General features: G+C 36.4%; 2 protein-coding genes across 2 annotated transcripts; both read right to left on the reverse strand.

Moving 5' to 3' along the window:
* Positions 1-566: 566 nt before the first annotated feature.
* On the reverse strand, positions 567-3,224 carry LOC128216652 (uncharacterized). Its single transcript, XM_052923275.1, has one exon. The coding sequence runs from the start codon at positions 3,222-3,224 to the stop codon at positions 1,443-1,445; it is 1,782 nt and encodes a 593-aa protein (XP_052779235.1). The 3' UTR covers positions 567-1,442.
* A 3,957-nt stretch (positions 3,225-7,181) lies between these two features.
* Positions 7,182-8,963, reverse strand: LOC128216662 (uncharacterized). Its single transcript, XM_052923287.1, has one exon. It carries the CDS (start codon positions 8,961-8,963, stop codon positions 7,182-7,184), a length of 1,782 nt encoding a protein of 593 aa, XP_052779247.1.
* Positions 8,964-18,340: the final 9,377 nt, after the last annotated feature.

Consider the following 18,340-nt stretch of genomic DNA (forward strand, 5'->3'; position numbering starts at 1 on the left):
TTCATACTGGCGTAATGGGCCTCCGTTTCTAAATACAATAATTTCAGTTTTTTTCAGATTAATCTGCATCCCATATTCATTACAAAAGTTGGAGATAGCGTTTAATTGTCGTTGAAGGTTTATGGCAGTATCAGCACAATTTGCCACATCATCTGCGTACCGTAAACAGTGTATATCAGGAATATTGTCCGTGATAAAAACACCCTGGTTACAACTATCTTTAAGATATTGACATAGATCATTGATAAAAAGATTAAATAAAATTGGAGAATATAAATCTCCCTGCCTTGTCCCAATATTACACTTAAAACCCTCAGTAGCATAAACTTTTTTTGTATTTACGTCATCATTTGTTATTTGTTATTAACAATTGTGAAATGTAACTGGATTTCAGCGGTAAACACAATCAGCAAAGCCATCCCAAACGAGTGGAAACATGTCATAAAATCAACTCAATCTGTAAACGGGCTTAAATCTAGAATACGTTCATAAGAAGTTGGACGATCTTACCAATAAAGACATTTATCATATGTATTCCAAAGCTTTATTTGAAAAAAACCCACCTTTATACATAAATACTGGCAGGTAACTTACAACAAACCAATCAACTGACGACCATAATATTTCAATTTAAATAGAATGATTCCAGAAAAATAAAGATAAACAGTTCAAGTTAAAACTATTACATAACATCATGGCCACAAATCTAAACCTATTCCCCTGGAATATCTCAGCAAGTCTTCTTTGTAATCACTATAACCTAGTATAGAAGACTAAGACCACTTTCTTATAAATTGCTCGTATTTTTCTCATTTTTGGTCGAAAATAAATGACAGCTTCAAACATTGTAATATACATAAACTGATTAATTGCCTCGAAAAACTTATAATTGGATATAAAATTGATTATCAAGAGTATAACATAATCAACCCTATTCTGTCTCAAATAGTTCAACGTATTAACTTATGTGCATTAATAAATGCTGACCTTATAATTATTCAAACACTATTATAAAAATAAAGGTATTCATTGTCCTCTTCTAAAAAAATAATTGTGAAATTAAAAATCGTCTACGAATATTTTGTTTAAAAATTAGTAATAGTTGTCTCATACATATGCAATATTTAAAGATGAAATAGTTAACTGTATGTCATGATTTCAATGTCAAATAGTTGTCATGTTTATAATTAGTATGTGATTTAAGAAAAAAAGATCACCATTTAGGAGTCCAAAAAGAAAAGAAGGTTATTAGCATTGTGTTTTGATTCGGAATTAAATGTTGAATTTGACTCCGGTTGATTTTTGCAGATTTTAATTTCACTCGGCTAGCGCCTTCCGAAAACACTAAGGTCGAATACAACTTCCCGGATCAAAACGCAGTACTAGAACTCTATTATTTACAGAACATGGTCATGTGGTAAACGTATCGTATATTTTACAATCTATTGGAACTTGAACATTTTGATGACATCATTTTCTTGCAAAACAGCCATTTGTTCCATGCGATTGTCAAATGCCAATGCACACGGTGCTTCTATCTTTCCATGCAGGAGTTGTTTAACTTGCTTCCCGTCTGCATCAACGACATGAATGGCGTTTCCGCCCCTGCTGGCAACAAACAACGTATTATTTGGCCCAACCACGGCAGCTCCAGGACGGTGTAAATTCTGGTGCGTGTATGTGAACCTTAAAGAGCCGTTGATGCTGAAGCAGACGACTTGGTTTTGGGTAGTACATGTAAGATACACCATTCCGTTGGCATATGCCATGCTGCCTGCGTCGTTTATATATGTGTTTAGTGAATGGCCCGCCGGTAACTCGCCTACCAGTTTCCCGTCTGTGGACAAAAGCATGAGAGTGGAACGCCGCTTGGAAAGCGCAACGATGCACCCACTGTCCTTATCTTTACATAGCAGATTGACTGTGTCCTGCATTTGTATTTGCTTTTGAACGACTACGTTGGTTTCTGTTGCGTTCATTACAAACACTTTTTTGAATCGCGAATTACAGTAGGTAAAGTCTGCTCCATTAAGATCAGAAATGCAACATTCCTCAGTAGCATTATTGGTATAAAACTCTGGGATTATATCACCTATTTGTTTACAATAAATGCGCTTTTCAGGCCAGGTTACGACAGGTATTTCACTCAGTCGTTCATCCAATAAAATCAAAAATCCATATATCCATACAAGGGAACACTGCCCGGGTATTTTGTCTGCTTGTGGAGTCATTCTCTTCTGTAGTCTGATAGCGCTAGCTCTTCTAAAACCGTCATTTTGGGAATCATGTTTTTTAGCTGCACGCAATTCTATCGTACCAATTTGGATTGGATCCTGTGATAATGTGTTGGGCACGTATGGAATGCCGACTTGACACACCGGTAGTGCGTTCACACCCATCTCTAAACACAAGCCAATCTGTCTTTCAAGGTCATCAAAAGATTTAGAATGTGTGCAAACAAGCACATGCTGACTCGCGCTTTCTTTTATTTCAGACGCGCTCTTTTTCAGTGCGACCAAGGTGGATTTCTTCATTTCCCTGCCTAACAGAAAGCAATGAACGGGTTGGCCGTGTTTTGAAACCGATTCCATCTTTTCTTTTTCTTCTTCGACTTTTCTTTCAAAGATCTGTATAGCGAGGTCCTGTTTTTCGGAATGCTTTATCAGTTTAACTTTCTGTAGTTCCTTTTCACGGTTTATCCTGGCGTTCAGCCCTTCCAATGCCTCCTTAAGTTTTGCCTGTGTTTGCTGGAGTATTGTATTAGTCTCTGTAACAGACTCTTCGATTGCTGCTTTATGCTTACTCTCGTGATCTTTCATTTCCTTTGCGAAGTCTTTAAACTTTCCGAGTTCAACAATGGGTTTAGTATCGTTGGCGTTCGGTTTATCCATAAGGTCTGCAATTGTTTCTAACTGGTCACACTTGCGGTGGACAGTGTTTGCACACTTGCTGCAGCATAACTGGTCGTGCTCGCGACACACATACTCCACTTCCTCTGCCAGGTGGTTTGGGCAGGCCGTCAGCGCCCTGAGTGTAGCCAGCACTTCAGTTGGTGGTGCATTGCCGATGTCAAACAGTTTGTGGTGACGACTTAGGCGCTGCTTTCGATGGACGGCCCCACAACCATCACAAAGTGGTTCATTGCAATCCACACAAAATAACGTCGCTTCGTTATTTTTTGTATCAAACAGACATGTCTCGCACATTTCTTTAGAAGACGCCATGCTTATAAACTTGCGAAATGAACGTTGTTTAATATTGAACTGAAGTAAGGATTTTGTTATCAGTAAAATATTGATTTTAGAAGTTTGTGAAATAAAGGTAACCACCCATCGAAGTATGAACGTATGAAATGATTGTAAAGCACAAAATAGAACTCTTATCATTATCAAAGAAAGGCCAGTTCATAAACAAACACTTGTTCCCTGAATACCATTCTATAGCCTCCTACAGAAAACAACAAAATCAATACTTTTCAATGGTATTATTTTGGAAGTCACAGTGAGTGAAGCACTTGGGAAACCGATTACCACATACAGCATGAACTTGCAACATGAGGAAAGTATGTCTTATTAACAACATGCTTGACAAAAATGGAGCCTACAAACGTGGTCGACTGGCTGAGGAAAAACTGAGATAAAACCCTCCTTCTGGGGAAAACACAGAAACCTCTGCCCGTTTGTCATCCAGATTTACAGGATTTGTCTCGTACCATTAGATGTCGGGCCATATCACCCATAAGCTCCTTAACAAAGATGTATAGAAAACATATAATTTTATGATTCATATATACGTACTTTATCAAGTTATACAAATGTACATTACATGATTATGTTCTTTGAAGGAAAATGAAAAACATATTTATCATTTATATGATGAAATTGCATAGTAACTGAAAACCTTTCACAATAAACATTTTCTTGTAAAATTTAACAATCAATTGAATCGATGTGAACGGATCGATTCTCCAAAGCTGAATGACTTTACATTCAAATTCGCACGAATTCCTCGTGCTTATCTATCGTCACCTGGCGGTTATTACATTATAAACAAGGGAAATTAATTTCCTTCTAATTCGTTTTACTCAAACGTAGGAAATTATATATTCATTTGTATGAAAAATTATGACAGTTTTATTCTTTTCTGTGGGTATTCTGTTGAATGTACATGCGTAGATACTGTAAATGTTCAATTTTAATAACATTTAACCTACATTTCCAGCCAAGAAAATCGCTTCGTTATTTTTGTACATATATTATTTATAGTCCATCGAAACATATGCAAGGATCTTTTACCTGAAGGTGAATTATAACAATCGCTAGCATATATACCATTAGACAATATGGCAAAACAGCTTATTTACTATCATAGAATGCATCTGTGCACATTACGAAATGTGTATAAAATAGTGTAAAGTCTTTGATGATGGTACGAGATTTACCGCACTTATTTTACACATACATGTAAGTGTGATTCAGGGAAATAAAAGTAAGTCAAATAACAAAGGTTTAAACCAATGTTGTCAATATAAAATATGCGAACCCCTTAAATACATGTTTTATATCCGTGCATTTGGAACAAAAAGAGAAAACTGAGCTAATGGACATTTCCTTATCAATAGTATACTATGGATAAACTTTGGTAGGAGAAATAATAAACAAGTGCAGATGCACATAATACGGTGGGCTTTAAGACAGGACCAATTCTTTATCATTGCTCCATTTATTTTGTAAATGCCGTAATGGATTCAGTGTTAAGCCTTGTGCATTAAAAATAAAATGAATAAGATCTTTCTTCTACAGACAGACGTTAATATATACATATCGAAGAAATTAAGCTTAGACCAATGTGTTTTTTTTCTTGACTGGTAGGAAGGTTTTGAACTTGGAACATGACATTAAACATTAAACCGGTTTAATATGGCCTTACCCTCACGGAGGAGCTCTCTCTGGTGTCTACCTTCCTTGTTTAGTTACGTTGTGTGTTTTTCTTTGTTGGGTTTTCGTTCACTGTTATTGCTACGGGCCTTTAATCATGATCTTCGTCAACTGTTCGGCCACTTGGGCTTGTCTCCCTTTTCTCCGTAATTACCAAATGTCTCACTTTATTGTCAGACTTTAAAGAACTTGTTGAAGACGGGAGGCGGCAATGTGTGATCCAATAAGATGACAATAATCTCGAACAAGACCTCAAACCATGGCCTCGAATATGGCATGGAGCCACGACCTCAAACCATCCCGCAAATCATGACCTCTAACATACTCCCGAACCATGAAAAATTCATGCGAGTTAACAAAACATGGTCATGTGGAAAACGTTACCTAGCGAGGAAATAAATGCTCAGATATTAAATAGAACTAGAATAGAGAAATATTAACAGGCTCAAGTAAAGCTATCTTTATTCACTCAGTTGATATAAATTTAGTATATATCCATCACAACTCCACATAAATATGCATCGCAAAATAAAAGTAACTGGTAACACTTTTCTAGTTAACCAGTTAGTATCTTACTTACTAAGTGGAATTCGCAAATCATAACTAGATAACCAGTTACTGCTGGAAGCCAAAATTGCATTTATAGTTATCACGCATCTTGCCAGTTATTATGTTACTTATTATATAAGTGGAATTCGCAAACCATAACATGTTATACTCTTATGTTGCAGTTGTGGGCACTTTAAAGCCTGTTTTTAGTCTTATGATATTTATATAGCTAGATAACTATCGCAAAAAAATACGTGGTTAATGCTAAACAATTCGCGAACGTTAACAGGTTATCTTATGGCAGTTATATACCACCATACAATTCGGGTCAAATTGTATCGTCTTCTGCATGAATTTCAGATGATCACTAAAATCTCTATCCGGACAAAAAATAAAACTCACTGTTTTCTACCGATACTTGATCAACACGTGGTTAGAATTTAAATCGATTCAAGGTCAAGCAATATTAATAATGATTTTTATTCAATTCGAGCTCAAGTTTACGGGGAGATAAATATTTAAAATTCAATAATAAATGTCTTCTACTTAGACAATGGATTGACTCTGGGTTTATGTTTTTAAACGATATAATTTCATAAATTGGTTAGATAGACGTGAGAAGAATTGTGCAAACTTTAAAAGTGAAATGTAACTGGATTTCAGCGGTAAACACAATCAGCAAAGCCATCCCAAACGAGTGGAAACATGTCATAAAATCAACTCAATCTGTAAACGGGCTTAAATTTAAAATACGTTCATAAGAAGTTGGACGATCTTACCAATAAAAACATTTATTATATGTATTTCAACGCTGTATTTGAAAAAAACAAAACCTTTATACATAAATACTGGCAGGTAACTTACAACAAACCAATCAACTGACGACCATAATATTTCAATTTAAATAGAATGATTCCAGAAAATAAAGATAAACAGTTCAAGTTAAAACTATTACATAACATCATGGCCACAAATCTAAACCTATTCCCCTGGAATATCTCAGCAAGTCTTCTTTGTAATCACTATAACCTAGTATAGAAGACTATGACCACTTTCTTATTAATTGCTCGTATCTTTCTCATTTTTGGTCGAAAATAAATGACAGCTTCAAACATTGTAATATAAATAAACTGATTAATTGCCTCGAAAAACTTATAATTGGATATAAAATTGAATATCAAGAGTATAATATAATCAACCCTATTCTATCTCAAATAGTTCAACGTATTAACTTATGTGCATTAATAAATGCTGACCTTATAATTATTCAAACACTATTATAAAAATAAAGGTATTCATTGTCCTCTTCTAAAAAAAATAATTGTGAAATTAAAAATCATCTACGAATATTTTGTTTAAAATATGCATATGCAACATTTAAAGATAAAATAGTTAACTGTATGTCATGATTTCAATGTCAAATAGTTGTCATGTTTATAATTAGTATGTGATTTAAGAAAAAAAGATCACCATTTAGGAGTCCAAAAAGAAAAGAAGGTTATTAGCATTGTGTTTTGATTCGGAATTAAATGTTGAATTAGACTCCGGTTGATTTTTGCAGATTTTAATTTCACTCGGCTAGCGCCTTCCGAAAACACTAAGGTCGAATACAACTTCCCGGATCAAAACGCAGTACTAGAACTCTATTGTCTACAGAACATGGTGATGTGGTAAACGTATCGTATATTTTGCAATCTATTTGAACTTGAACATTTTGATGACGTCATTTTCTTGCAAAACAGCCATGTGTTCCATGCAATTGTCAAATGCCAATGCACACGGTGCTTCTATCTTTCCATGCAGGAGTTTTTTAACTTGCTTCCCGTCTGCATCAACGACATGAATGGCGTTTCCGCCCCTGCTGGCGACAAACAACGTATTATTGGGCCCAACCACGGCAGCTCCAGGACGGTGTAAATTCTGGTGCGTGTATGTGAACCTTAAAGAGCCGTCGATGCTGAAGCCGACGACTTGGTTTTGGGTAGTACATGTAAGATACACCATTCCGTTGGCATATGCCATGCTGCCTGCGTTGTTTATATATTTACTTAGTGAATGGCCCGCCGGTAACTCGCCTACCAGTTTCCCGTCTGTGGACAAAAGCATGAGAGTGGAACGCCGCTTGGAAAGCGCAACGATGCACCCACTGTCCTTATCCTTACATAACAGATTGACTGTGTCCTGCATTTGTATTTGCTTTCGAACGACTACATTGGTTTCTGTTGCGTTCATAACAAACACTTTTTTGAATCGCGAATTACAGTAGGCAAAGTCTGCTCCATTAAGATCCGAAATGCAACATTCCTCAGCAGCATTATAGGTATAAAACTCTGGGATTATATTACCTATTTGATTACAATAAATGCGCTTTTCGGGCCAGTTTACCACACGTATTTCACTCAGTCGTTCATCCAAAATAATCAAAAGTCCATCCATCCATACAAGGGAACACTGCCCGGGTATTGTGTCTGCTTGTGGTGTCATTCTCTTCCATTGTCTGTTAGCTCTACCTCTTCTTGACATGTCATTTTGGAAATCATGCTTTTCAGCTACACGCAATTCTATTGTACCAATTTGGATCGGATCCTGTGATAATGTGTTGGGCACGTAAGGAATGCTAACTTGACACACTGGAAGTGCGTTCGCATCAATCTCTAAACACACGCCAATCTCTCTTTCAAGGCCATCATAAGATTTAGAATGTTTGCAAACAAGCACATGCTGACTTGCGCTTTTTTTAATTTCAGAAGCGCCCTTTTTCAGTGCGGCCAAGGTAGATTTCTTCATTTCCCAGCCTAACAGAAAGCAATGAACGGGCTGGCCGTGTTTTGAAACCGATTCCATCTTTTTCCTTTCTTCTTCGACTTTTCTTTCAAAGATCTGTATAGCGAAATCCTGTTTTTCGGAATGCTTCTTCAGTTTATCTTTCTGTATTTCCTTTTCATGGTTTATCCTGACGTTCAGCCCCTCCAATGCCTCTTTAAGTTTTGCCTGTGTTTGCTGGAGTGTTGTATCAGTCTCTGTAACTGACTCTTCGATTGCTGCTTTATGCTTACTCTCGTGATCTTTCATTTCCTTTGCGAAGTCTTTAAACTTTCCGAGTTCAACGATGGGTTTAGTGTCGTTGGCGTTCGGTTTATCCATAAGGTCTGCAATTGTTTCTAACTGGTCACACTTGCGATGGACGGTGTTTGCGCACTTGCTGCAGCATAACTGGTCGTGCTCGCGACAAACATACTCCACTTCCTCTGCCAGGTGGTTTGGGCAGGCCGTCAGCGCCCTGAGTGTAGCCAGCACTTCAGTTGGTGGTGCATTGCCGATGTCAAACAGTTTGTGGTGACGACTTAGGCGCTGCTTTCGATGGACGGCCCCACAACCATCACAAAGTGGTTCATTGCAATCCACACAAAATAACGTCGCTTCGTTATTTTTTGTATCAAACAGACATGTCTCGCACATTTCTTTAGACGACGCCATGCTTATAAACTTGCGAAATGAACGTTGTTTAATATTGAACTGAAGTAAGGATTTTGTTATCAGTAAAATATTGATTTTAGAAGTTTGTGAAATAAAGGTAACCACCCATCGCAGTATGAACGTATGAAATGATTGTGAATTGCAAAATAAAACTCTTATCATTATCAAACAAAGACCAGTTCACAAACATACACTTTCATTTGTATGAAAATTTAGTCAGTTTTATTCTTTTCTGTGGGTATTGTGTTAAATATCCATTCGTAGATACTGTAAATGTTCAATTTTAATAACATTTAACCTACATTTCAAGCCAAGGCAATCGCGTCCTTAATTTTATACGTACATGTATTTTATTAATAATCCATCGAAACATATGCAAGCATCTTATACCTGAAAGTGAATTATAACAATCGTTAGCATATATACCATTAGACAATATGGCAAAACAACTTATTTACTATCATAGAATGGATCTGTGCATATTACGAAATGTGTATAAAATAGTATTATGTCTTTGATGATGGCACGAGATTTACCGCACTTATTTTACACATACATGTAAGTGTGATACAGTGAGGTGCTTGCCTTAAGTTTGGGACAATATATATTAGTATCGATATATGTATGCAAGCACCGTTCATTATTGTTGCTATCACAATATACATGTCTGGGTTACCGCCTGGGAAAGGTCAGAATTACAAGTAGTAGTGCTGCAAATGCTTAGGAATATCTGACTCTTTCTTGCACTTACCGTTATTTGTCTGTAAACAAATGCATTTCTTTGCATGTGTCTGTAGTTTATGAAAATACATGTTGCAGTTGTGAAAGCTGTTGCACAACGCTGTAATTAAGGAATGAATTGCGGGGTCGATGTCATTATCGGGGTATGAACGCAATTGGGCTGGTCAAAGTGTGTGGAGTCCTTCGGACTCCACGCGTACTTTGACCAGCCCAATTGCGTTCATATCCCCGATAATGACATCAATCCCGCAATTCATTACTTATATTTACACCAATAGTACATTATTTCATTCACGAATTGTTTAAAAAATACTTCATTTCATTAAAGAAAACCTTTCAGTTATCCTTTCTTACCCATTCTGTAAATAGAACGACCCGACTGTAACCGGAAACGTTTTTTTTTTCAAATGACGTCACAATAACGCGGGAAAACCACTTGAAATCAGTTTTAAACGTAAAATTGAAACACTTATGGCAACAATACATTTAAAATATAATAAATTAACACTTTCTAAAATGTTGATTTATATTTTACGGGACCTGCTGACACAATACAAACAATAACAAGATCAATAGTTTTCATGTATATTGTTATGCGATGAATTGCGATCCGAACATATCCGAAGATGTTGCGTTGATCGATTGATAAAAGCAATTGCCGAAAGGCACTTCATTTAAGGAATGGAAGTTGAGGTGTAAATATTTCAAGACGACGTTCAAGATGGTCGCCAAACATTGTTGAAAACCTTTAACTTCCATGATAAAAACAACAACTTCCTATTCAGTTATTAAGGTGTAATACCATAATAAGAATAAAAATAATTGAGAAAAATAATGTACATGTACATTGAACAATCAAGCTACGTTATCCATCTTGGTATAAGGCAGGACTATAATTTAAAATATTCCACTCATTTTATTCCATGGCTGCGCAGGGAGTTAGTCCCCATCGAATCAACCCACTGATCTCAATAGATCTATATAAGAAAATTGTCAAACCAATAGCATTATATGGTTGTGAGCTTTGGTGTAACATGTCTACGACAAATGCTAACTTAGTCAAAAGGTTTCAACACTTTAATGTAAAAAAATACTGGGGTTTACGAAACTGACTAGATCTATGTGAAGCGATAGTTGGCTTGCATAAACTAAGTTGTGATATTGAAATTAGAAAGCTTCTGTTTTTGCAGAAACTCCTAAGCTTGAATGTCCACTGCATTAGCAGGAATCTGTTTATTCGTAGGTATCTATTATATTTATCACAAGTTGGAACTCACATGTATGTTTTTTACTTGATATATATTGCATTGTATGTAAATATGGTTTACAGACAACTGTTAACGACGTGATTGTTAATCCATAAAAGCTTTCATCCAAATCAACTTTGAAGAGCCACGTTAAGACCTTAGTTTACCAGTTTGAAGAGAGCGAGTGAAACGCGCGTGTGCTTTGTGATGATAGTTTTCAATATTTAAGGCTATTACAGCCAAACGTCCATCCATGTATAGTATACAAAGTGTGTTCTCACAGCGGATACAGATATATAATGACCACTATTGCAAGTCATTGGTGCCGCAGTGTCAAACTCCAGTAAATTTTTGCGATCAATGTTCTTTTCCAATGACAGATGTGCTAGTACATAGTGTAAATGACTGCGTTAAGACATCGACATTACGCACGTCATTTACATGTGACAATCATGTTTTAGGACGCAATTCCTTGCAGACATAATTATTGCATCTAGATGGAACTTTCTTTTTACCTAGACTCCTCGGTGCTCCTATCTTACCAATGTTAAATGAAGAGGAAAACCTTGTTTTCCTCAAACGATCATTTAAGTTCATTTACGACTGTGTTAAAGTTTCCATTTAGGGAAGGTATTAAATGCGTAGGGCATGCAGGTCATGTTGTTGACACTTATAGAAATATATATACATATATACACACATTGTGTTAACTATGCTGTATTGTGCATCACCACTTGTAACAATTTGTACATAACTTGCATATCTTCAGTAATGGAGGAAAATAAAGAAGATAGATAGATGGATGGATGGATGGATGATGGATGGATGGATGGATGGATGGATGGATGGATGGAACATAATCATTGTGTTCTTTTTAACAAAAAGTGATGCTCGTCCTCTAGCTCATTTAGAATCACATATTTGACAATGACGCATGTTTCCTTCTAGTTTACCAGAGGTCGATTTCTCAAAACTACTTAAGTTATAACACAATTAAGCTAAGGTCAATGTTTTTGTTCTTCTATAATTTATAAAGTATTTGCTTTTTTTTTCTTTTTTAACTGTTAATTGATGATATCTGTCTGATAATGAAGAAAACGTAAGTTTTATTTATCAAAATCAGGTTAAAGTCAGAAATATTGCTTAACTAAATAAGCTACTTGGGTCTATAAAGCTTAAGAAGTTTCGAGTAATCAGGGCCATATCTACCAGTATGTATTATCTGAGCACATATAAGTAATTTTGTATAAGCAATTCTTGACGCAATATTGTCTAAATAAGATATTGATTGTTAACGCAGATAACTTGACTGAATTTGACTCTCCATTGCAGAAATTGATAGTTTCCAGTGTAAATATTCGAGTACTCATAGCACGTGGAAGTCTGAAAATTGGTTATGTATTTCGACGTTGACGGACGAGTCCATGGTCAAAGTGGTGTTTTCTTGTGACTATATTTTAAGGTCTTGAATTGTTCTAAAGTTGCCAGTTCCATTCACTCACTCAAGCGCTGCAATTTATGAATGTATTTAAATAAAGTGGTATTTTATGTCGCACTATTTGGCACTGTTTTCAACCGCATAACACCCTTCTTCCCATTTGATAACCTCTGCACCTTAATTAGTTGAAGATTCCATGTCAAAAAGTAGATCAAGTAGATCCATCATGCTCAGTCTGGAAATAAGATTGCAAAAAGGGTCAAATATAAAGTAGAAGAATGTAACTAATATTGCCTTTCGTAGACGCGACAAATATACTTTAATATTGTCATATTTTACACTAAAGTGTCGAGTCTTTAAAACTTACCGTTTGAAATATTGAATCTATTATTGACATTTTTACTGTCTCACCAAATTCGTACTGGGCTAGATTTCTACCAGGGACAACTCAATACTAACGGCATTTGGTAAGGCTTTTTCACCAAGGAAACATGCTCTATTCATATTAATATCAGCTGTAAGCTAAGTTTTCAAACCATTCTGATAACTGAAATTACTATAAGTTAACACTGTGTGTATACCACGACGTGATAAATTGCGTCAAGAAGGCAATATTTTGCTTTGAATGAAGACTGAAAACAAAGACAACTTTACTATTTTTTCACCATTTTAAATGAAACAAAGCGCAGCCTACGCCGCTTACAGAGCTCCGCCTTTGGACTTTTACTAAAGTTTTAATGAGATCTTAGTTTCTTAAAACACTTCGACACACCTTTTCGCAAAACCTCTGCCTGTTGGAGCACCGTCAAAACATTATTTTTTGGAAACTGGTTTGTCGAGGTGATTGAAGAAACTTATCATCTAATCAAACTCCGTTAATAATACGAAGGCGAGGCTCTTTAAGAAGCATAGACTGTGTCATAGATGTTTCAATTAAAATGGTGTAGAAAATGAGAAGTTATCTTATTTTAAGTATCATTGTGAGGAAAATGTTGCCTTCCGACGTAGCATATATGACCTTATTTATCACGTGGTATGCACACTCTGTATACAGGGTGTGTATACCACGTGATAAATTGCGTCATAAATGCCTCCGAGAGCGATAACACCAGGAACATAACTGAAGTTCATTACTTTCTTTTTCAGATAACAGATAATCTGAAATGTCCAGCACGAGAACATTGCCCGATGTTATTGGTTGTGTCCGCTGATGCAAAAATGTCAGCACAAACAGATATTTCACCCAAGAGAAATTCAGAAAATATCCTAAAACCAGTTCATGTTTACGAGAACTGGGAATTTAGTCTAGACCAGGAGCAGCATATATTGAAAGACTTCCTATTGTTGTGCCATTTAATACGCTGGTTTTGATTGGACAGAGACAATAATGTAACATACGCCTGGCCAGACTGATTTAGCGACTTGTAATGATGAGATATAGTTTTCCCTCACATTAATAAAGAGACTAAATGGTTGATGGTGTTAAGTCTAGACATATTTTTAAATCCACAAAAGTGTTACTTTAGCTATAACTGCGCATTTCTATTGAACACGCAATGTGGCAGCTATCATCCTTTTGTGTGAATGTATTATAATCGCTGACGACAGGTGTATCTTTACCTATGTACCAAATGACAGTTTAATTTTAAAGACAATGCTTGTAGTTTTAAGTTTTGAATTTAAATAAAAAATACCAGACATGAATACAAATACATTTCGTTTCTAATTAAAAAGTAATCGTCAGACAACACAATGTAACATTCATTAAATATACGTCATTGTACTATTTCTGTCTGATTAAAACGTATGTCAGCTGCATATAGCTAAAAAAACATAAGCAGCATGGTAGCTTGATAACTACCAGTATACGTAATTTAAATGATAGCTTCGATAAGATTGGTCAATCCTCAAGGAAGACAGAATGGTATAAATGGAGTGTCTCGTTATCAAAATGGTTCAGGTAACATTAGTATTGGATAAAAAAACACAACTTTTATGAACAAACAATTGTATCAACTGATAAAAGAAAAAAAATAAACATCAATATACAAAACACGAATGTTTTATACCGTTATTACAGATCTTTGGTCACATTTAATTGGTAAACTTGTCCCCAAACCTAAGCCTAAGTTTTTATAGCCGAGTTTACGACCTTTATACCCCGATTCATCAACATTGTGTGGGAAGGTACACCGGATATAGCTCAAAAAGTGATAAGTAAACAGACAATTATGCAGTTGTTTTAATTTATCAGAGGTAAGATCTTGCTGCGTAAACGCATATCCACCGTATCCACAAATGAAGCAAGTGTTTGAACTAATAGCTGAATGCTAAATGTGGCCTATGGTATACTTTAGAGTGCTTACTATTTAGCAGATCTCGTAAAAGGTTTCTTCAAATCTGAGATGATCACCTCAAAACTTACTGAATTTCGACAAGTATTGTTATTTTTAGGAAATATATCGAATAAATAAAAAATCTGAATCGAAGGATTTCACATGAATTAGCTCAACTATTTTTATTGTAAGAAATGGCAATGTAACTTTTAAACTGTTAATAATATGCCCTTAGAAATGTTCTCAGTACTGTACTGGGGATAGCCGTATTATTTACTGGGGATAGTTTCAAAGTTGAGAAATGTGTGTCCTGGTGATAACATGTAAAATGGGACAAAAATTTAAAGTAACACTGTTAATATACACTATACATGTATATGTCTATTTCGAACTTTCAAATAATCTGCAAAAAGTGAGAGTACAATTTGATAAGAAATTATTGAGCAAACTTTAGTTAACAATGAGTTTGATCTGTGCTCTCCTAAATGAACGTATATATGTAAGCTGCGTAAATATCAGGGTTGGTCACAATACATTCTTTCTCACTGAAGTGAACGAGCAGAGACCATTATTCTGTTCTAAGTAATACCAACATCGACCCAAGCTTAGAACAAAGCTTTACGTGTTCCAAATTTGATCACAATATCCCTACTGGTGACTTTCTGTTTGCAAAAACGTACCTACTTGATTTACAAAGCAATATTATATGTATGAATAGCAAACACCACATAAATTCTACGGCCATATGTTTTGTGTTTCTCAATAAATCAGATTACCAGCGTATTTCAAATATTTAGATATTGATGCTTGTGAAAAAACACATCATGGTTGACTAATATATATGAATGAAACAGTTGTAAGTGCATACAGATACAAAGAACAACAACATGTTTTTGCTCTCATCCCTCGATATGGACAACATCAAACAATTTCCCTCGAGCTCGCGTATAGATAAATAGCCGTAATCATTATCACAGTCTCGTTTTTCTAAATACATCGTTACTATCCTCAGTCCACTTAATAGCTATCCCCTGTGCAGTTATTTATTTGCTTCATCTATCCCCAGTTCACTGCCAGGGCATCAAAAGGTATGAATATCTCCGTAACAACAAAATATATCATATTGATATTTTACACATTACTAGATCATGTAATTACAATGAAATCGCTCGATTCAGTTTTTATTCTTACTTTCAATTTGTTGATTTATGTTTGAAATCGTACCACATAAATGAACATTTGTGAGCGATCATGCAACTTTCGGCGAGAATTGGGCTATTATACAAAAGAGGAGACACATTTCCATCATAGTCATATATTGCACAGTATCATGTAATTCAAAACTCTTCGATTTTGTTAAATATATCACCATAAAATACAAAAAAAAAATGATAGAAAACTGTCCATGTGTCAAAACCAAACGCTTATCGATTGATCACTTTTTGAGCTATATCCGGTGTCCGTTCCCACACAATGATCAAGGCAAAGAAAAAAGTTTCAGAGAATGTTTTGCTTATTGGAAATAATCTGTTTTTAAAAAATGGGTAAACTCGAAAATGCAATGATAATTCGTTACATATAACAGTATCAATAATGTAATGAAAGAACTGTACGTAACCCAAATACGCAATAAGCATATATGGCTTTATGATTGTCTTATTACCTCCCTTTCCTTCAAATAAATATAATTTAGCTTTCAACTGAAATATTTGATGAAAACAGAAGTGAAAGTATGATAAACATTTTTTTATAATATTAGTATATAAAGCAATATGGTATATTTTTGCATTAAGGGATCTAAAACGTGATAGTATGATTTGTCTGACCATGACTTGCAGATGAACACTATTGCTTTTGAGGTCAGTTTATCAAGGGTCAAGGTCGTTGCGGCTGTGAGCTAAATATACACAGTTTACTATCAAAAATTGAAAATGGCTCAGGCCTTTAGACCTCGAAGTATGGAGACTTTACAAAAACAATATTGCAAATAATCTCTGGCTTCTCGTGTTGTTGCTACTTAGTGTTGCTGTTGTTATTTTTTCATTATGTCCATCAGAGGTACAACGTAAGAAGATTAATTGTGGCAATGGTAAATAACGACGAACGAACATTGGGTACGACGGTAAAAGAAAATAACCACAGAACATTTGAGACAACGGTAAGTGTACAAACAACTAGGAAAGAACATTGGGTACGACAGTAAGTAGACATTTGACGAAGACAAAACCATGGGTACGGCGGTGAGAAGACTAACAGCGACGACAAAACATTGGGTACGACGGTGAGAAGACTAACAGCGACGACAAAACATTGGGTACGACGGTGAGAAGAATAACAGCGACGACAGGACATTGGATACGACGGTGAGAAGACTAACAGCGACGACAAAACATTGGGTACGACGGTGAGAAGACTAACAGCGACGACAAAACCATGGGTACGACGGTGAGAAGACTAACAGCGACGACAAAACATTGGGTACGACGGTGAGAAGAATAACAGCGACGACAGGACATTGGGACGACGGTGAGAAAAATAACAGCGACGACAAACCATTGGGTACGACGGTGAGAAGACTAACAGCGACGACAAAACATTGGGTACGACGGTGAGAAGACTAACAGCGACGACAAAACATTGGGTACGACGGTGAGAAGACTAACAGCGACGACAAAACCATGGGTACGACGGTGAGAAGACTAACAGCGACGACAAAACATTGGGTACGACGGTGAGAAGAATAACAGCGACGACAGGACATTGGGACGACGGTGAGAAAAATAACAGCGACGACAAACCATTGGGTACGACGGTGAGAAGACTAACAGCGACGACAAAACATTGGGACGACGGTGAGAAGACTAACAGCGACGACGGGACATTGGGTCTGACGATGAGAAGAATAACAGCGACGACAAACCATTGGGTACGACGGTGAGAAGAATAACAGCGACGACAGGACATTGGGACGACGGTGAGAAAAATAACAGCGACGACAAACCATTGGGTACGACGATGAGAAGACTAACAGCGACGACAAAACATTGGGTACGACGGTGAGAAGAATAACAGCGACGACAGGACATTGGGACGACGATGAGAAAAATAACAGCGACGACAAAACATTGGGTACGACGGTGAGAAGAATAACAGCGACGACAGGACATTGGGACGACGATGAGAAAAATAACAGCGACGACAAACCATTGGGTACGACGGTGAGAAGAATAACAGCGACGACAGGACATTGGGACGACGGTGAGAAAAATAACAGCGACGACAAACCATTGGGTACGACGATGAGAAGACTAACAGCGACGACAAAACATTGGGTACGACGGTGAGAAGACTAACAGCGACGACAGGACATTGGGACGACGATGAGAAAAATAACAGCGACGACAAAACATTGGGTACGACGGTGAGAAGAATAACAGCGACGACAGGACATTGGGACGACGATGAGAAAAATAACAGTGACGACAAAACGTTTGACGCCATTATTGCAGACTTCAAAAACAAGGTCAAATGTGTAGATGATACATGTATGTGGGAAAATTCCATTGAAGCAGCTTTCTTCCAGGCTTGTGAATGGTTTGACCTGTGTGCTCGAAA

This window comes from Mya arenaria, chromosome 2 (genome assembly GCF_026914265.1).
Source record: "Mya arenaria isolate MELC-2E11 chromosome 2, ASM2691426v1".
NCBI lineage: Eukaryota > Metazoa > Mollusca > Bivalvia > Myida > Myidae > Mya > Mya arenaria.

Coding starts and splice junctions, on each gene's coding strand:
- LOC128216652 (XM_052923275.1), bottom strand. CDS start 3,224: ATGGCGTCTTCTAAAGAAATGTGCGAGACATGTCTGTTTGATACAAAA.
- LOC128216662 (XM_052923287.1), bottom strand. CDS start 8,963: ATGGCGTCGTCTAAAGAAATGTGCGAGACATGTCTGTTTGATACAAAA.